Source organism: Cygnus olor, chromosome 1 (assembly GCF_009769625.2).
Source record: "Cygnus olor isolate bCygOlo1 chromosome 1, bCygOlo1.pri.v2, whole genome shotgun sequence".
Classification (NCBI taxonomy): domain Eukaryota; kingdom Metazoa; phylum Chordata; class Aves; order Anseriformes; family Anatidae; genus Cygnus; species Cygnus olor.
Window position 1 is genome coordinate 46,029,494 of NC_049169.1, and position 19,906 is coordinate 46,049,399.

General features: G+C 34.1%; 1 protein-coding gene across 1 annotated transcript in view; it reads left to right on the plus strand.

The window, feature by feature from the left end:
• LOC121063868 (ankyrin repeat and sterile alpha motif domain-containing protein 1B-like) overlaps positions 1 to 19,906 on the plus strand; it is a 269,342-nt gene that overhangs the window by 119,299 nt on the left and 130,137 nt on the right. The window contains exon 10 of the mRNA XM_040544776.1: positions 12,932 to 13,097. Within this exon, the coding sequence (XP_040400710.1) occupies positions 12,932 to 13,097 (166 nt within the window). The remainder of the gene's footprint in view (positions 1 to 12,931; positions 13,098 to 19,906) is intronic.

Genomic DNA, 19,906 nt, shown 5'->3' on the forward strand with positions numbered 1-19,906 from the left:
TTCAGTCTTACTTTTTATGGAATAAAAGCCATGATAGATACTTTGTATTTGTTGTTTCTATAATAATAACAGGAAGAAAAGACTTTATGAACAAAGAAATGGGTATTTGAGGTACCTGGGTGCCAGTACTTAAGACTGTCCAAAGGCTGTTCAAAGGCACTTGACATTTTACAACTTTTTTTTATGAGCCTGGATTTTTTATTTTGGTAGTGTACAAATGTATTTGACAACTGTTGGCAAGATAATACTGGAAATTGAAGGGGCTTTTTTTTTTTTTTTCAGGAGTTTTTAGTAGTAAGGAAATTCATGGCTTTGCAGAATAGTGAGAGTAAGTCCCTAGAGAAGTGTCTAAAATTGATAGAACCTGATTTCTTTCTAAAGAAGAGACTTGACTAACAATTGAGCATTTAAAACGAACAATTTTGTAGTCTGTTATTGTGAATCCCCTCCTGTTGTACAAAAGAGATTGTGCCTTGGTTTAATCTCATGTCTGATTGTTGTATTTCACTGAAAACTGTTTCTATTATCAATACCTGTTATACTGAGGCTGAAAGTGAGATAAACCCTGATTCACCAAATTACTTAAGCCTACTAAGCATAAGCATTAATTTTCTTAATCCCATTTGGGCTTCCATACATCCAGAACTTTATCAGGAGATATGTATTTGCAAAAATCCACACCCAGTTTAAGGCTAAGAGTTCTCAATGATGTCAAACTCATTCTGATGAATTTTTCCATTATTGGTATTTCATAATTAATATGAAATCATGAATTGGAAGTCAAAGAAAATGAAATTGAAGTTAAGGATAATCCTTGCTTGAGATATAAAAGGGAAATATGTAAGACTACATTGTTGTATGTTTTCATGATAAGGTATTTTGACTTTGTTTACTGATAGAAAACATGCTCTGCCAATTCTAGTCAAATAAGTCTTTTGACTTCAGGGCCTCTACAGAAAGGCAATTCAGGTAGGAAATGAGGAATTTAATTTTTTATGTTTTTCTACCTAGAATGCTAGTAATCATTCATATTGGTATAAAATGCAAATGTTCTGCTCACATTTCAGAAACAATAAGCAGTCCTGATACATAAAATCTTATTGTAACAAATAGAAATAACACTAACACTAATAATAATAATATAGACAATAGTTGTTTTTCCTTGGAGAAAGAGGGATTTAAAAAAAAAAAAAAAAACACCTTCTAAATGTTTCTCCCTATAACCAGAACAATCCACCAGGCATTTTGCAGAGCTTTTCAGCATGAAGGATGTAAATGTGAAGACAATGGCATAAATTAATAACTTGACAGTAACAAGTTGACTATACAATTTCAGAGGTGGCTTTAATTTTATTACATCTCAATTTTTGATTCACAAAATTTTATATTGTGAAAAAGAAGAGAAAAAATAAACTCTTTAGGCAATGTTAAGTCCTATTTAATTCTTAATTTTGAATGTAGTATAACATTCATAACTCTCAGTGCTTTAGACTTCCTAATTCTCTAAGTACTACAGCCCACTAGCTTCCTCCCTAGTCAGCCTCTATATCTGACAGATGCTGAAGTTCTATATACTCACAAGGCTTTCTGAAGAGATTGTTGTAATCCACTTGTATGTGGAGAGGTGCCTAAATTCTGATTCATTCAGATTGGTTTTACAGAGTTATTGGTTTTGCATTGTGATGAATAAATATTGACTGCCGAAAGTTCATTCAAAAGCCCATCTGGGTTCTTGTGGTCTCTGTATCAATGCGAAAGTGTAGACATCTCTTATTGATTCAATTAATTTCAACTGATTGCTCTTTTCTGTTGAACAGGAAGCCACTGGAAGCCAGCCAGTGTAAGACATAAAGTAGAGGGGTGTGTTTGACTGCATGACTAGCCTTAGAGCTGAATTTGTGCGCAAATTAAACACTGGAGCACTTACAGAGGGTACACAACTGACAAAGCAGAAGGTCTGCCTGTGCTCCTTTCTGCCCGCTTCTAAAGTGGGCAGATTAGTGTACCCTTTTTGTTTCTTCTGACTGTAATAATGTACAGTGTAAGTGGCTAGGATCTCATTTTCAATCTGATTCAGGTGTTTAAGAGTCAGAAAGAGGAATCCACTGCCAAGCGTTTCCTGTTGCCCAGCTTTAGGGTATTCCACATTACATGCAGGCTTTTTGCTTTGTAGATTTCTTCTGACCAAATCTGTTTCCTCAGCATAAAAGGATGAAGAGATCTTGAGTTTTCAAATCACTCAAGTATATATTAATTTCAAGCAGTTACATTGCTATTGTGAAGTTTATTCATTTGCTGAAGTATGAGAAACTAACTTAGCTGAATCACAGCCTGAAAAAATAGAATCAGTAAGCAAAGAGTTTTGTATTCTTTTTAGCATTTTGTTGGTGTGAAACACTGACGTAGTAATTTGTTCACATATGAAGGACAATTGCACAGCATTAAAGGAGAGTATCTGCAGTGAAAGCTGGTGTGACTACAAATCTGTGGCAAGATTCCTGCACGCTGACCAAATAAATGTCTAATTCTGTGTTAGCTTTTTTGAAACAGGAATTTGCAGTGAAACTATAGAAAGTTTTCTAAGTTCAAATTTAATTGAAAATGCAACATCATTTCCCTTATAATCCTTATTCACCTCATTTTATATAATCTCAACATTTTCAGTTTCCATTGTTCAATAAATAAGGGTATTTGCAATAGATAAGTAGATTATCACACCATAGAAATCATTATGGTAACAATTAAAGCTTAAATAAACTTTGATATAAAACAGTGGGACTCCTTAATTAGAGAGCCATAAGGAAGTAGAATGTTTTTTAGCTGAATGTATCTCCTTCATTGATGTGTATTGAATTAGGTAAATACGTTGATATATAGCTCTTATATTTCAGTCTTAGTCAATTGAGTTCAGTCCTCATAGAATTTCTGAATATCTGGACAACATGAAAAGGTAGCACTGGATCGTGGAACTTGTATCTGTAAATAGCCATGTTATAAAAGGCACATTTTTTGGCACATTCCTGGCCAGGAAACTGCATAGCTCATAGAGTCCCATTGAGTTCTGAACTACAGTTCTGAATGGGAAAATACTGGGTTCTTTGAAACAATATTGTACTAAAATTTGTCTACTACAATGGTGCACGTTTCTCATTCTGTTTTAATGCCATAACTTATTTTCCAGTTTTTAAATACCGATTCTAACTTACAGTATGAATATTTCCCTCTGAATGTCTCTTATTGTTAGATTCCATTTTCACACTGCTGAAAAGTATGCAGTAAAAATACCATACTTATTGTAGACACTTGAAGATTGTTTTGTTCTATTTAATTAGGAAGTGTGTGCCATACTTTTCATGCCTCCTGGAACCTTTAAAGAGCAATTTCAGAATATTCTTCTCTCATTGATTTTGTATCTCATTTTCTCTTCAGCTTTGTACCAGATAAAGGTATTATTCATAACAAAGTTGTTATTTTTTGATTATATGTCTTTCAATAACTTTAATATTCAGAAAAGCATTTTCTCATCCTTTCTACTTTATGGTGGGAGCTTGTGTAGGAGGGGTCTCTTCCAAGAGGCTTGACTTACACTATTGCAATAACAACTTTTATACCAAATGTAGTTACATTTTTAAATCTTCATATCAAACTGGAAAAGTTTTAAATGTGAGATACTCCCTTTCCTGAAATACAAAATGTTTTTTTGTAGCTTATACTAAATCCATTTCACATGGCATCAGATCATTGGTGTCTGTTGTGCAAATCTGTGAAGTATTTACATGACTTCTTAACAAGCTGCATGGGCAGATACAGAATATTTTCTAAAAATGCACAGATTATTACTAACAAATGCTGGATTAGCAAGCTGCAGTGGTACAGCTTTGCAAGGAAAGTGCTGTCAATAATACTTCTCTTTACTGATGTTATCTGCCCTGTAATCAAGTCAGTTTGCTTTTGTAGGATTATTTTCAGTTTTAGGTTAGTAGTGAAAATTGCCGTTTACACAGATAGCAAGGGGTAATAGCTTTAAACTAAAAGAGAGTAGGTTTAGATTAGATATCAGGAAAAAATTCTTTACTTAGAGGGTGATGAGGCACTGGTACAAGTTGCCCAGAGATGTTGTGGATGCCCCATCCCTTGAAGTGTTCAAGGCCAGATTGGATGGGGCTTTGAGCAACCTGGTCTAGGGGGAGGTGTCCCTGCCCATGGCAGGGGGTTGGAACCAGGTGGTCCTTAAGGTCTGTTCCAACCCAAAGCATTCTATGACTCTATGACATGTTTTACTTCCAGATCTTAGGTGTATTCAATTCCTCTGTCTCCTCCGTAGCAACCCCTTTATTCTTAATTTACCGGCACTGTTATAGATAGGAGTGAAACTATGAAATGTGAGGAAATTCCAGCCTGTCTACTCAACACAGAGGAGTAAGAGAAGGGGATTTCATAACATTTTTGCTGCATTTGCTCTCCAGTAAATACTGAATCTGCTTCAGGGTTTTTCAGTATCTAATATTTTCTGTGGTATGGCTCTTATCATTTGAGAGACTATTTTCACTTTGTGTTTTCTGCTTCTACTGGAAACATGAGATTGGCAAACCTTAGAAAAGTTTTAGTAGGGTAGAAGACAAAATTTGCTTCAGAGCTGGACTGAGCCTGTGGATCTTTCATAGTGGAGGTGGAAGCATGAATGGTTCGCTGCCTTGTGTCCCAAAGGCAGAACAATGATTTCTAATTCACTCTTTCTTCTCATATTTCACACCTAATCTTTCTCAGGCATGTTCAAAAACATTAACCCAAAGAGGAAAATATTTCTTTTCTTGGCTTAGGGGAAAGTGATTCAATGTTGACTGTTTAAAAAAAAATCATGTGGTGCTCATAATGAACCTGTCACTTGTTGGTCACAACAGTGGGATCCCTGTATGTCAGGAGTCTACCACTTTTTCCATAAAACTCTTATGACCCTTTTCTTAAAAACAAAACAAAGCAAAAACAAACAATCTCTCTCCCTTTCTCTCTCTCTCCCTTTCTCTCTCTCTCCCTTTCTCTCTCTCTCCCTTTCTCTCTCTCTCCCTTTCTCTCTCTCTCCCTTTCTCTCTCTCTCCCTTTCTCTCTCTCTCCCTTTCTCTCTCTCTCCCTTTCTCTCTCTCTCCCTTTCTCTCTTTTTTTTTTTTTTTTTTTTTTTTTTTTTAGGTGAAGAGGTCTGATTATGTAACAAACTGATAGTGTGTAAAAATGTCCCTTTATAACCACTCTCGAATTTTAGGGCTGTTACCAAATGAAATTCAGAGCCTGACAGAAATACGTATGCATTTATCAGTGTCTAGGAAAGAGGAACGCAGTTTCTTTCCTCTTCAGCCTTCAACATCAGAAGAACGTTCCTCCTACACTTCTGTGTGCTTTGAACTTTGAAACTTACCTATTGAAACTGTGAAGCTCTGTGAAGCTTTTTCATTCTTCTTCTGATGCATCACTCCAGATCCTCATTTTCAAATGAGTTATTCTCTCACTCACTGGAGAAAGTGGTGTATGAAAATAAGATGTTTGTGTGGGCCTTCCTTCATATATAAAGTTCTGTCTTTGAAATGATATCCAAATACTTTGACAGCCAATGATTAAATCAGTGTTTTTATTAACATACTTAGTAATGCATAAATATTCTATTCTTTTTTTATCCTGATTTTTGTAAGTTTACTGAAATTTGAACAACTTGCAGAGACTTAGTAATGCATAAATATTCTATTCTTATTTTTTTGTCATGATTTTTTTAAATTTACTGAAATTTGAGCTAACTGCTTGTGTTTGTGAGAGAGGGAGTTTAAAACCTAAGCATAAGAGCATAAGCAACTTGCAGAGAAGCATTGTTTCCATGGAGCCGAGGTTTCTACTTGTTTTATCTTTCTAATATAATAGCCTTTGTTTTAAATAGGCATTTTCCTATTGCTTGATATTCAAGCAAGACGTGGTGTTTTTTTTGTTTAACTCTGTTCATGAAAACAGTGTTAAAAATGGAAGGATATTTAACCTGGAAATTACTTTCTAGTTTGTAAATGCATTTTGTTCAGCTAAACTAAGAGTCATTTATTAAACCAGTTACTGCATTATGTTAACATTGTCACACACAACCATTAGCATTTGCATAAACCAGATTAGTTAGACTCATTACATTCTTTCTCATAGTGAGTTATTTATTAGAGGAAGCATCTGCTCTTTTTCATGGCCTGAATATTGCATGCATGGGAAAACGTGCAGCATGACTACAACAATATAATGTCATTTGAAATTATGAGTATCTGCCAGATAGAATTATGAAAACTCTACTTAAGATATAGGGATATGCTTCTGCTGCTGAGATTAACAATGCATTCATTATGCTCACAATTTACCCCACAATTTTAAGACATTTGTAATTTAGGTTACATTAGCTACTTAAGTATTGTAAAACTTTGTGGGAACCTTCAGCTCTCAAGGATTGACATCTGCAGACTTTTCATATGAAATGTTAGATTTTTAACAACACAGTTGAAAAAGAGAGGATAAACCTACATGGGGTGCCATATAAATGATGCTCTTTTTTTTTTTTTCAAAAAGAAATTTAAATAGTGGATCTAGCTTTCTTGAATTGTTTCTGAAAAATTATGCATCATCTTTATTTTACATTTCTAATAATATAAATATACAAAAATCAAACCTCCCAGTTTCTTTTTGTGTAAACATTATTATCAGCCATTATTATCAGCTCTGGGAATGACCTACTGAAACATTATCACTACTGCTGTTTCAGGTGCTGGATGGAAAGAATTATTTTGGATAACTTTGGACATTTATTAGTCGTACAACAGCAAAGCCACAGTTTCAGAAGCTTGGTAAGAGGGTAGAAAGGAATGCTCTTTAAAAATCTTTATTATAAATATTTCATGCAGACCAGAGTAGATCCTCTGATGTCATTACCCTTAAATGAGATTATTGGGGATTTTCCAAAATCTTTAATATATCATGAAGTGAACCTTATTATCTGTTCTGTGACAAATTACATATTCAAGTGTTTCTAGCTGTCATAACAATGAACATTCATCATAGTTTGACTCCTGAAAAATGATTCTAATTACATGATACTATACAAACGACTTTGATTAAATTATTAGCAATAGATAAAAGAGATTTTACTAGCCATAAAATTACAGTAATATTACCGCTTTGTTTCAGCATAGATGCAGTCAAAATAAATATTTCACCATCTAATTGTGGTTTTGGGTTATGATGACACAGGAAATATTTTCAATTATTTTTTCTCAGTACATCATTGTAACATACTCACACAACATTGTTCAGATTCAGGCATTCTCCCCACCACCTTGCTGCATGTCAAAAAACTGTCCAGTTATCTTCAGTCACTGATCAGAAGTCACTTCAGGACTTCTTTGTTGACTGAATTCTTTATTCTTCTCAGTGACCTTCGGTGATTTATCAAAAGCATTTCAGTGTGAAGTTTCCCAGTCAGACAACATTGTATAGCAGTCTGTTTACAAGCATAGAGAAGTATGTTTGACACAAACACATGAATGTGGTAAATGCAATACTCATTCCTCATCCTCATGGTAATCACCAGCTTTGGGCTGGCAGTGCATTTAGGATCAATAACTCTCCAAAGACTTATTAATAGAAGTATCATAATGTTCTAAAGATAGGTTGGGCAGAATATAGTCTACTATGGTGATTAGAATTTAGGCAGAATTTAAGGGTAAGAATTTAATGGCAGTTCGTCATTGTCTATATAAATGAAAAAGAAAATTTCTAAAGGTGGCAGATACATTGCATTCTTCCTTTGTACTTTTATTAGAATATTTCTCCTTTAAGGGTTATCCAGGGGAAAAAAAAAAAAAAAAAAGGAAAACCTGCATATCATACTTCTTCTTATCTGTTTGCAGCAGTAATTATAGCCTTAGATTTTTCTTTAAAATCTGAATTATCCAACAATAAGGCCATTGAAACTGTCTACTAGTCATTCTCTTTCTAGATCAGTGTCCTTAAATTATATTTTCAAGTGTAAATATTTATAGGCACATACATTTTCCATATTTTTTTTTAATAAAGTTCCTTAAGGCTAAACTAATTATTGCATCTAATCTTTGCGATTCTTATTAGGTTTCTCACATAAGTTTTGATGACAGTTAGTGTTTAATGACAATGAAGTCATACATCAAAAGAGAGACTTAAGCAAATCCAGTTCCAGCAAGTTTTCAAATAAGAGGATACAGTGTGGCCTTCAAATGTGAATAGGCTAGACCACAGGAGGTCAAGGCAACTGTTCATAAATTTAGAATTTCTAAGTTATACAGAAATTAAGAATTATCTGTTGAAACACAACATACCTCCATGAGTTGTCACTGTAGAGAAATGATGAATGATAGCAAATGATGTGCAACAGCCCATCTTTTAAGAATGGCTTTTCTGCTATTGCTCATCTGGCAGTCATGTCTGACTGATGTATTTTTCGCATAAAAATATACTTGAAATAATAAACTTGACCTGATTTCTGTAGGATAGGAGATGGATGGTGTGAAAAAAAAAAATCCATTAAAGACAAATTCTTTCTTCTTGTCAGAATGTCATTTCAGATTAGATGCTTACTGAGCTCACTCTACCCTTCTGTTCTCAGGTCATACAAAAGTTTATATATACTGCTTATATTGCATTCTTTGAGCATCTATCATTCAGACTGATTCTTGTAAGGAATGTAAGAGTATCTAGAAGGCTAAAGATTGGCAGAAACATGGAGAAAAGGCCTAACTCGAAATCATGTAGGATTTGAAGATATGCTCTTGGAATGGAATACTGTTTTTTCATACTTGTAAATTACCACTTGCAATCACCATATTTATTTTTTTAGAAGCACATTCACCCCCACTGGTCAACAATCACATCCTTTTTCTTTCCTCTTCCGTTTTCTAGTCCTATTTGGGTTTTGGATTACAGCTGATATACATTAGACCATCAAGTATATTCTCAGAAGAGACCCAGTTGGCCAAGTACCTCCGAGTAAAAGGGCTTGGTGTTTTCCTGGCATGTTGTCCACAACTTGAGTCTCACATTGATATTTATTATATAATAAGCTAATTTATATCTTAACAGGATGGGCAGCTGTTCTCTAATACTTTCTGAGTGACTCACCCCCTCTCACTCTTTCTTTCACTTCTATTGTGTATATATTTTTATCCTTTCCACTAAAGTACTCATTTTAATGTACCAACCCAGCACATTACTTTTATAAAGTTTTAATTTCAAACAAGAAATAATTCTGACATTATAGCGGATGGTCAGTTACGTTTGTCATCTTCAACTTTTTGGAACAGCTTACAGAAATTTGGTATTGGATCATCTCTGAATTTTAAAAATTAAACTCAGATTAATTTGATTTCAGAACTAAAGATTGCTCAACTATTATGGAATTTTGTATTTCTTTAAAAGGTTTTATTATGCAGATGAAAATATCTAGGACATATGTAGGATTTCTGTAGAATTACTGCACATTAAAGTGGGTGAGGTGAGACAACAGAACTGATATTATTGAGAAGATTGTTGAAGAGTTTTTAGTCTTAGAAAAAATACCGAATCACATTGCTTGATGCTTGAAGATAATTTTATGTGATCTGCTAACATCTAACTTGAATGGTTTTAGAGCTTAAAACTTTCTAGAATGTGCACAGTAACTGCACAATGGAGAACATGTTACAGCAACCAGAAGAGTACATTGCTTTCCTCCAGCAATGAGATTTTTGTCTGTTTTGCTACAAGCACACTTTTTAATTAAGGCTTAACATCTTCATTTTATTGTTCATTTGATAGAATTAAAGGTGTTTTTAATCAATAACCTTTTTTTTTTTTTTTTGACTAACTTATTTAAGTTCTGTTTGGCAGAAATTATCACATTTGCTTTTTTAAGGAAAGAGTTAGGAAGAATTTACTTGTCAGTGATTTACATTCCAACCATTTTCCCAGTAACCCCATCATTTTTATGTATTCTTCTCTGACATTTATATTCCTGCAATGTTAATTATACAATATTGAATAATATTCAGAAAATTGAATAAAGTGTTGAAAGCAATTAGGAAAGGAATAGAGTATAAAAGGGAGAACATCATTATGTCACTAAGGGATTTCTTGGTGAGTCTCATCTCAAATGCCATGTGAAAATCTGAACCCTGTCACATCACTGAAGACTGAGAGGGTGGGGGTGACAGGGATGGTCTAAAGCTTGGAACACCTGTGTGAGTAGACTAGAATTTCTCATTCTCTAAAAGAGAGAACCAGGTAGTGTGTGATGGATGTTTGTGAAATCACGAGTGGATATGTAAGGAACAACCATTTGTTGCCTCCTAAAATAGAAGAATTAGGGGACGTCAAATGTAGTGAGATAGCTAAAAACAAAATAGGGTGCCTACAACCTTTAAAAAAGTTACATGTGCTCTGAAGGCAACTGGAGAAGGTAATTTTAGAAAGTTTGGTTAATGAACATGAAATGCAAAGTCAGCACCTTTTACCTAAGAAGTGTGGGACTCTTAAAGGGTTGTAGGCAGGAGAAGTACTATATTCTTTTGCTGGTCTTGTGCTTGTCTCACTGTTCTCTGGGCCATCCCTGTTGGCTGACTTTGTCTACAGAGTATTGGGAGAGAGAGATGTAAAATCTAATGTTTATTCTCCTTTTTTTTTTTTTATATCCATTTTGAATGTATTTTCTGTAGCTGAATTCAGGAGCTGAGAAGGGTGTTGCTGCAGTATTTGGTGATAATTTTAAGACTACAATAAATCTTTATGGGCTTCTCTAGACAGATTTTCTGTTACTAAGGTTTTGGCATTCTGACTTACTCTTGTAGAAACTTGCATGTACAGGACGAAATTGAAGTCTGCTGTTTTAGTCATTGCACTTGTAAAGAATTTTTTACCTTTGTCTTGATACAGATGACTTAAATGTGCAAGGTAGCAATTCCTTTTTTTCAAGATATGAAAGAACTTTCTTGTTCTGCAGTTGCATTTCAGCCACTTCAGTGCCTCCACGCTACACAATACGGTCTTGGGAGAAATATTTTCTATATTTATTGTGATAAAAAGTCAGGAATATATTACAAAGTTAACAGCACTATTATTTATAAATTGCAAGGTTTTTAAAGTCTTCTTGAATTTAAGCCTAAGGTTTCAACTTATGCATACTTATTTGACTAATAAAGCCGTGTATTTTTAAGCTTTTTTCTTTTGCTTGTACTCTTCAAAATGTCCATGCTTCATTTTATGCAAGTGTAATTCACAGAATTCAAAATAAATATATATTTTTAAATAAATAAATATATTTTATATTTAAAATAAAATTTAATAAATATATTTTATAATATATTTAATAAATATGTTTTATAATAAAATTTAAATTTATATTTATCCACAGAGGATATGGATTGCAGAAATAATTTTTGCTTACCTTCCTTTAAGGAATAAGATGACTCAAGTTTGAAAAGTTGTATTTCGAATTTCAGTTGGCTCACTTACAAACTTTGTCTAATTCTTTGTTTTGTCTTTGGAGTCCCAGAGCTTAAACATATAGATATCTTGCTCATGCAGGAAGCTCATACTATGACTAAACATAAACAAGAAAGGGTCAAAGATGAAGAGATGCAACCACTTCGTATATATCTTTTTCCTTTAATTCTTTTCATTATTCATTTTCAAATTCTTTATTCAGCAGCCAGTTAACCTGGGAGTTGTTTAAAATTTGGATCAACTGAATTCATCATGTACAATTTTGAAGTAGGTCTCCTGTTGCTGCCATCTCAGCACTCTCTTTCTAGAGTCCTTAAATTGCTACCAGGTTTTGAACTCTCATAAAAATCCAGTCATGACACAATGAGCGGGAAAAACTGCAAGAAGTTTAATAGTGTAATGATCTGCTAACACTATAAATCATTTACCTACAAAAAGGGACTGTTACCCACAGCCACAATTTACACTAGGTGATATGAAGAAAAAGGTGTTATTCCACATCCTGCGCTGGTCATCACATTCTTCAGTCACTTTCTAAGTACCACTATGATAATATCTATCCATTTTATTATATCATATTTGATTTATGTAAAGTCCTTGACATTCTCAGTCATCCATATGTCCTATATGTGTGGGAATATCTTTGACCATGTAATTACTTTCTGATGCAATTAAAAAAACACAACAAAACAGAAACACATGTCAAGAAACACCATTGGAATTGTATGGTATCTTACAGAGACAGTCTGCTTGATTGGACAGCTCAGCATTCTACCAAAACTTCTAGCTATTGGCTTTTTACACTCCCTTAACATTTTCTAATGTTGGGAGTTCACTGTATGTATAACTGATAAGGGACTTTGTGCCATTATTGCTACTCACTCAAATATACAGAAGTTAGTCATCTTCATTCACATCCTGGGATTCTGACATCAAAATGTAGGTGGCACATCTTTAGCTTTCTTATATATAATATAAGTATATTGTAAAAGCATCCCCAAAGACAAAGTAATTGCAGTGGTAAATGGAATTGTCTCTTTGATGAGATATAATCTTTAAAAAAAAATATGAATAAAAGACATCCCCTGAATTAGAATCTAGCAAAGCAGGTATGGCGACACCAGCTATGTTGGAGCTTTTGCTAAACGCAACAGTTGATGAATAAAGATATTTCTGTAACCATACAAGTACTATATTACAAAACAAAAACAAAACAAAACACTACAAACAAAAAAAGAAATGTTATCTTTGTTTGAGCATGTAGATAATCCTTCCAGTCTGTTACAGTTTGGGTTTCATCAGAATGTGGTATTTAACTTGCAGAATTTTAAACCCTGATAGCCAGTTACTTACTTTGCCTTTGTCAACTGAGAAACATTTCTCTTACCTAATTATTTTTTTTGCATTTCAGGAATCTTATTCAAAGAAGAGAGGTTATGCATTGGAAACGATACCCTCTGCACCTCTGGATGCAGTTCCTTCAGAAAATGACAACAGTCTTTGTGATTCAATAGACATAGCAGTGACCAAAAAGCCTTGTTCCCTAGAGATAGCAAGAGTACCTTCCTCAAGACCAGGTAAAGCACCAAATAATTCTTTAACTAGTCTTTTGTGTAACTGTAATGTTGTAGGAGGTGTAGACTTTCACCTATTTATGTTTTTTAAGAATAAAGTACTATATTAACTTATCTGAGCGTGATTATAGCCTTTTGTAAGCAACCATAAGAGCTTAATGTCAGAATAAAGATTAACATCAAAATGCTATAGGAGGGAAGATAAAGCAGAGGTTTAAATAATTTCCTAGATAAACATAAGACAATTGTGAAAAGCCAACATTAAAAATCAAATTTCTTTAAGCCCAGTCATTTCCAATAATCTATTTACCAACTTTTTTTTTTTTTTTTTAATGAAGTGCTTAGCAACAACATTATGCAACTACTTCAGAATTTAAAGTACTCTGAGTTTCCATGTTACATAAAGGAAGACCTGCTCCCTGTTTGAAAATGAAACAGTGAAAAAGAATTGATAGAGTTATTAAATGACACTGAAACATCTTTTCAGTCTGGTAGATTGCTATTTGTATTACACAGGTTTAAACAGCAGTGAAGGTACAGTGGTTACTAAACAACAAAATTATGCTGAGTCAGATGAATCATATTATCTGTAAGGACTCTGTTTATTCTGTTATACAAAATCATACGCTCTTTTCCATTACCCTTGCTTGAATTTTTCATTAGTCACCACCTGGTACAGGAATTTCAGAATATAGTAGTTTCACTGTAAGTAATTGGACAGAGAGACTTCTTTGACAAATGAGAGTTCTCAGCAGCACAAACCTATTTGAAATGGTCTGTTGACTTTTTGACTTATGCTATCTTTATTATGAGTTATGATTTGGGAAATATGCAAGAATAACAGATGATTATTGACTACACCATGTTACATATTATTCTGCATAAGTGGAAGCACCTTCTTGATTTCACAGATGAACTAGAATTGGAAGAGTGACAGCTGTATCAGGCCTAGTATATAAGGACCAAAAATCAAGCCACACCTTTGGATTCTGCAAGCTGAGGTGGAGTAGATCATAATTCCCATCTCACCAAAACATCTGGGCAGAAGATGGCTTGAGGCAACCTGTTACAAACAATGAGCTAAGAGGTGGCGCAAGATAGGATAGCATCTTTATTGCAGAGTTGCACAGAATGGATCAGAATCTGACCCAAACATCAGTACAACTGTGCATGTAACTGAAGCTTTACATTGTTGATGATTTTTTGGCTCTGAAAATCTGAAAAAGTAGCAGAGTGTACAGAACCGTGCTGAACAATTTTATGGTTTGTTGTTCACTATAGGAAGAAAATGCCAAATTATCCTTGTTTTTCAGACTTCTACTTGATTAATCACTGTAAACATACTTATTGCAATGGGAAGATTGCCATACAGTGCCTCAGCCCCATGAATTGGCTGAGGGAGTTCATTATATGCCTCCATAGTAAATAGGGCTCAACTGCAAAACTTTCTACTGTAATTAGTATGAAAAAATGCAGATGGACTTTTCACTAGTTAAAATACCAGGCTTTGGAAAAGTGCTGTCTGGTGAGCACAGGCATTTTTGATAGACATAGTTAGTCCATTAAAATCAGTATGTAAACCAGATGCTAAAAAGGACATTTTTAGGTCTTAATCTGAAAATATATTTTGTGTATGGTTAAAAATGGGTTGTATCAGAGGACGATAGAGTAATCAAGGAAGCTGTGGTATGTTCATGAGGCACCCGTCATCTTTGTAGTATATAACAGTCAAGTTAACAATACAAATGTATTGTAATTCTTTCTGTCTTAATGTTCCTATATACTGCTATAATCTTTTCCTTGGCATTTTATTGGGAAGAACGTTCGGCTGTATAGATGAGCAAATTCCAAAATGTGATTTTATTTTAAGCTATAAATATAGTAGTTATCTAATGGAATGGTTTGTAACTTATATTTGTAATCACATTGAATGCTATCTTACACCAGAAATGACCCAAATAAAATCAGCCATATCACTCACAGTTTTAATTACTTAATAATATGCATAATTTTATGTGAATGGCAGGCTGCCAGTTTAGTTCATGCACATTTATTGCTTGAATAAGTTATGCAGGATTGCACAGATCATTCATTTAAAACAAGTATTTAATTTGCATTCCTTTTTTTTTCTTTTTTTTTCTGAAATTTCCTATTTTTGTATCACTAAGAGTTGCTGACTTTGGGAATACTCTTTTTCAAATTGCTGTTCTGTGTCATGTGTAGTGTTCATTTTCAGAGCATGAGGCAGTGCTTTGAACATAAAATTGCATCTGTCAGTCTCCTTTCCCCAGGTGGTAGGATGCTCTGATGAACTCTTCCCACTGTCTGGGGCATTACTAGCTCTTGCCAAGTAGAAATGAGACTGACTGCACTCAGTCACTGAATTTCCTGGATTGAGAAGAAAGGTCATTCTGGCTGGCCTTTCACGCTAGAGAGCTGTATATTGTAACTATTATCTGTCCTGCCAGTAAACACTTGACAGGTTGGAAATAATTACCTTTCCAGTTATCGTTCTCTGATCTACTGGGGAGAAAAAGAATGGTTTGTAGGTTGCTGTATTATTTTTAATTTCCTGAATGTTATTCTTGAACTGGTGGGGAATAACAGAGGATGAGAACTCCATGCACCAAATGGCAAATGATTGTTAGGTGTAGTGGAGAAAAACTGGACAGAAAGTAAACTAAGTTTGTTATTTCCACTTCTGAAATCCTGTGTTGTGTGAGTTCTATGTCTGCCTGCTTGCCAGAAATTAGGTTTATATACGAAGAACAGTTACATTATTGGTCTATACTGGCAGCTAAAACAATTGCTTCCCATTAGGACTGGTCTAAGAGAAAAAAAAAATTGTCTGAGTTTGAGTTGAGCTGGTCTTTGTTTCTGCAGTAGATTGATAGGACAAGGTTGACATCTCTGTCAACCTCTGATGATGTGCTGGCATCTCTGCCACAGTTTCATTACTTTTAAACTAACAGCTAAGACTTGATAGGAGTGTTCTGAAATATGGCACTCTGACACATTTTTTTCTGCTAAGTAAAATGTAAATTTGGATTGAAGATTTAATAAATGAATCTCATAAAATCAGTCTCACCAAAATCAATTGATTCATAAATCAATCTTATTAATATTTCTGCTAAGCTATTACTGAGAAGCATCTGCATGTCTTACAGTGGACATTTCTACCAGTCATTTCAGACTGTCCTTCCTTCAGGAAAAAAATAATAATAAATGGATGTGGAATATTTAACCTTGAAAAATAACCATAAAAATGTATTAGTTCATCTTAAGGATGTAATTAAGTTTTCTGAACAATTAGCAACAAATTTATTACCTCAGATAGGTGTAAAATCTTAATAAATGTCTGAAGCTTAAGGTACTGGATAATTGTAATGCTAAAGTAGACACTGTCAAGTATCTTCATGAAGTCAGTGTTGTTTTTATCAGTTATCTAGTGTCTAGAATGCTGGTAGCAGAAATCTGGCTGCAACACCATGCTGTATTTGGACATGTGCTGCTGAAGACCCTTACAGCCTTAACTTACACCCTTGGACCCTTTTACCATACTCCATCCTTGAACCTCTTGGTGTCATACCCACCTTATATAGCAGAAATATAGAATGAAATATGGGCTACGTTACAAATAAAAATAAATAAATAAATAAATAGACACATGCTTAATCCACTGATTTCTCCCATTAGAGAGATCATATCTCTTTCAGTTTGCCTCTATAGTTTCTACTGCAGAAGGTCCCTGAGAGACTAGGTGGCAGTCTAGGTGCTAAAATTTTAATAATAATGACTGGTGTTCAGTACATTACTTAAATTGTTCTTAGGTCTCATCAAGTATCATTAGGAAATAGAGAGGACTTTTCAGACTTTTTTTTTTTTTTGTGAACTTGTGAAAAAATATCCTTTTTTGGGAAAGTCAGTCTGGCCGTGCAGATTAACAAAGGTTTTAATGCAGCATCTTTATAACAGAAAGAGACATTGCTATCCATGTATTGCATGAAAATCTTTCTTGGAGAAGAGTTCTAGTTCAGGGAACCTACTTTTTCCAGATGTTATCTTACAGTGGTTGAAGATTGACCGTAGTGAACCATCTGTAGCTCTGGAAACATCTCAGCTGCAGCAGTGCAGAACTCAGCGTAGGTTGCAAAATCCACCTGAGAAATAAGTTAAATACTTAGGTGCTTCATTTATGCTGAGCTCTCATCCACTACATAGTCAAGAGTTCCCAAGTCAACAATTTTAAAGATAACCCTGGCACAGATACTCTACACAGTTACATCTAAGATACGGCTTTTGTCAAGGGTATAAAAATGTTGCAAGGATTTGAAAAAGGCAGAAATAAAGGAAGGGATATCTTAGCAGCCGTTTTGGACATTTACCCACCTAAGTATATTTTGGAGAAATCTTGCTGTTGTCAGTCGTGATATGTTTGATACTTAGGAAAATTAAGTAATTTGCACTTAAATGCCATTAACTTGTAGGAATGATCATACAAGATAACAAATCTATAATCGACTATACCTTTTTCTTATAACCTCGTAATCATAGAAGAGAAACTAATAAAACATCATAGAATCATTAAGGTTGGAAAAGACCTCCAAGATCATCTGGTCCAACCATCATGCTTGTCACGGATACTTGTCACTTATTACAATATGTTAACTGCCCCCAAGTTGTCCTATTTGCTGCGATTTTTTAAATATTTATTTATTTATTTATTTTGCTTTCTCGGCCTGGAGTTCCTCCTCTTCTATCACTACAGTGAAAAGGAATCTAGGAATCTGAAAATCTGTACCCACGGACAGGTGTCTGCTCACCTCTGCTTTCATTCCTGTGTTTGCTATATAACACTGTGTTGTCAACAATCTCATACAGATATCAATCTCATACAGATAGTAGACAGCTCTTTAGAAACCTGAATCAAAAAATACCCTAGCTGTGATAACGTTGTTATCAAAATGAAAATATGAATCTTCTACAGAGTTTCCAAGGTCATCAAACATTTGGCTTGGTAAATAAAGTACTCTTTGTCAGGTCATGAGTTCTGATTTTTTCAGCAACAAATCTTCACAGCACTTTTCTGAATATTTGGACATTTCAATTCTCCAGATTGAGATTTAGATAGCAAATGCATCTTTTCATGTGTAACAAATTTATACCTTCACTTTTGTGCAGCTATTTTCTAGCTGTAAGTAAACCAGTGCAAAATGGCCATAAGAAGCAACAATCACACTGCCAAATATACGAAATTGCCTGCTTGCCCTTCAATTTGTTTTATGGAATGGCAATTAAATAGGCTAGCCTGTGTCACCTATGCCTCATCATTTTGAAACTGTAACTAATCTAAAGGATCATGCACTAACATTTTGAAGTCCATGTAGCCAAATTGCTTCAAACAGAATGGCTGCTGGTAGACCTGTATTTCATTTAAACATGCTATTTAAAACAGAGATAGTAGGATGTAGTGCACTTAAACACATGACCCTCAGTTTAACTTCTCAGGATTAAATACCGTCAGTCATCAAGAAAGATCTTTTTAGCTGTATAGAGAGAAGAGCATAAAAAGGAAGGCAGTCTCTTATCAATCAGAGTAACTGCAGTGTGTAACAATTAATCTAGAGTCATCTGAAAATAGAATCTATGAAATTTAACCTAATTTGACACATGCATGTCTATAGATACACTCTTGTTATGATGGCTAGAGTACTCCATACAGTGGTAAAATTGTCACATGGAAGTCTTCCAAAGATGTGTACTTGTTATCACAGAATATTTAGGTTGTTTTTTCTTACTTCTGCCTATATGCATCCATTTAAAGTACTGGCCTCTGTTGAAATTTGGATGATAATATCTGCATACTCGTATTCCTCCCTTCTTTTGTGTAAGAAGAGGAAAGTGAAGCTATCCGGGTTATAAAAAGACCTGAAATAGTTGAACCAAAAAACAGATACCTTTTTTCAGTTAAATGTTATATTAGTCCTTCTGAAAATACTTTTAATGTTTGCTGTTTTTAGCTGATTTCTAGTGAAATTTACTTTGAAATGAAAATAGTAAATTATGAGACAATTTTTCAGCTGTACTTTTCGGTCAGTAATTTATTCATAGTGACATACCTTGCCCAACCTTAGTTATAAGACCTGTATAAACTTTTTCTCTGCTCTTATTTGTCTTCCTTTAACCTTTTTCTCAGCCATATGGAGAGAATTTGGCTATAGCACAGAACTTCTCAATTTACTTAACGGATTAATTTATAAAGATACAAGGATAACATTCAGAGCTCCAAGACAAAAATCATTGCCAGAACACAGTGTATTGGAAACCAGACCTACCTTCTCCTGACTGAGTTTCAGTTATGATACATTTCATATTTATCATTCCTTCTGCCACAGTATGGACTACACACTTCTTATCAAAAGCATTTTCATCTAATGCATTAGCATATGTTTGCAATTAGAATTTTTAACTTCACATGACATTTTAGTAAAGGTTAAGGGAGTGCTGGCTGAAGAACAAAATATACAATAGCTCTTTGTATAGCTCTTTACAATCCATTTTGTTACTTTTTCTTCAGTGCAAATAATATATATTAATTACCTTTTAAATATAAAAGAAAAGATTTATGAAAATTACGCCTGGAGAGTGTTTGCTGATATAGCTGTTCCTATAATATAAACTATAAAAGTATACATTTTTATTTTAAAGTAATTTCTGGCATTTTTTAATTCATTTTTCTCAAATTCATTTTTTGTTATTTGCAATATACAGCACCACAGAGATGCAATTTCAACTATTAAATTATTTTCTTG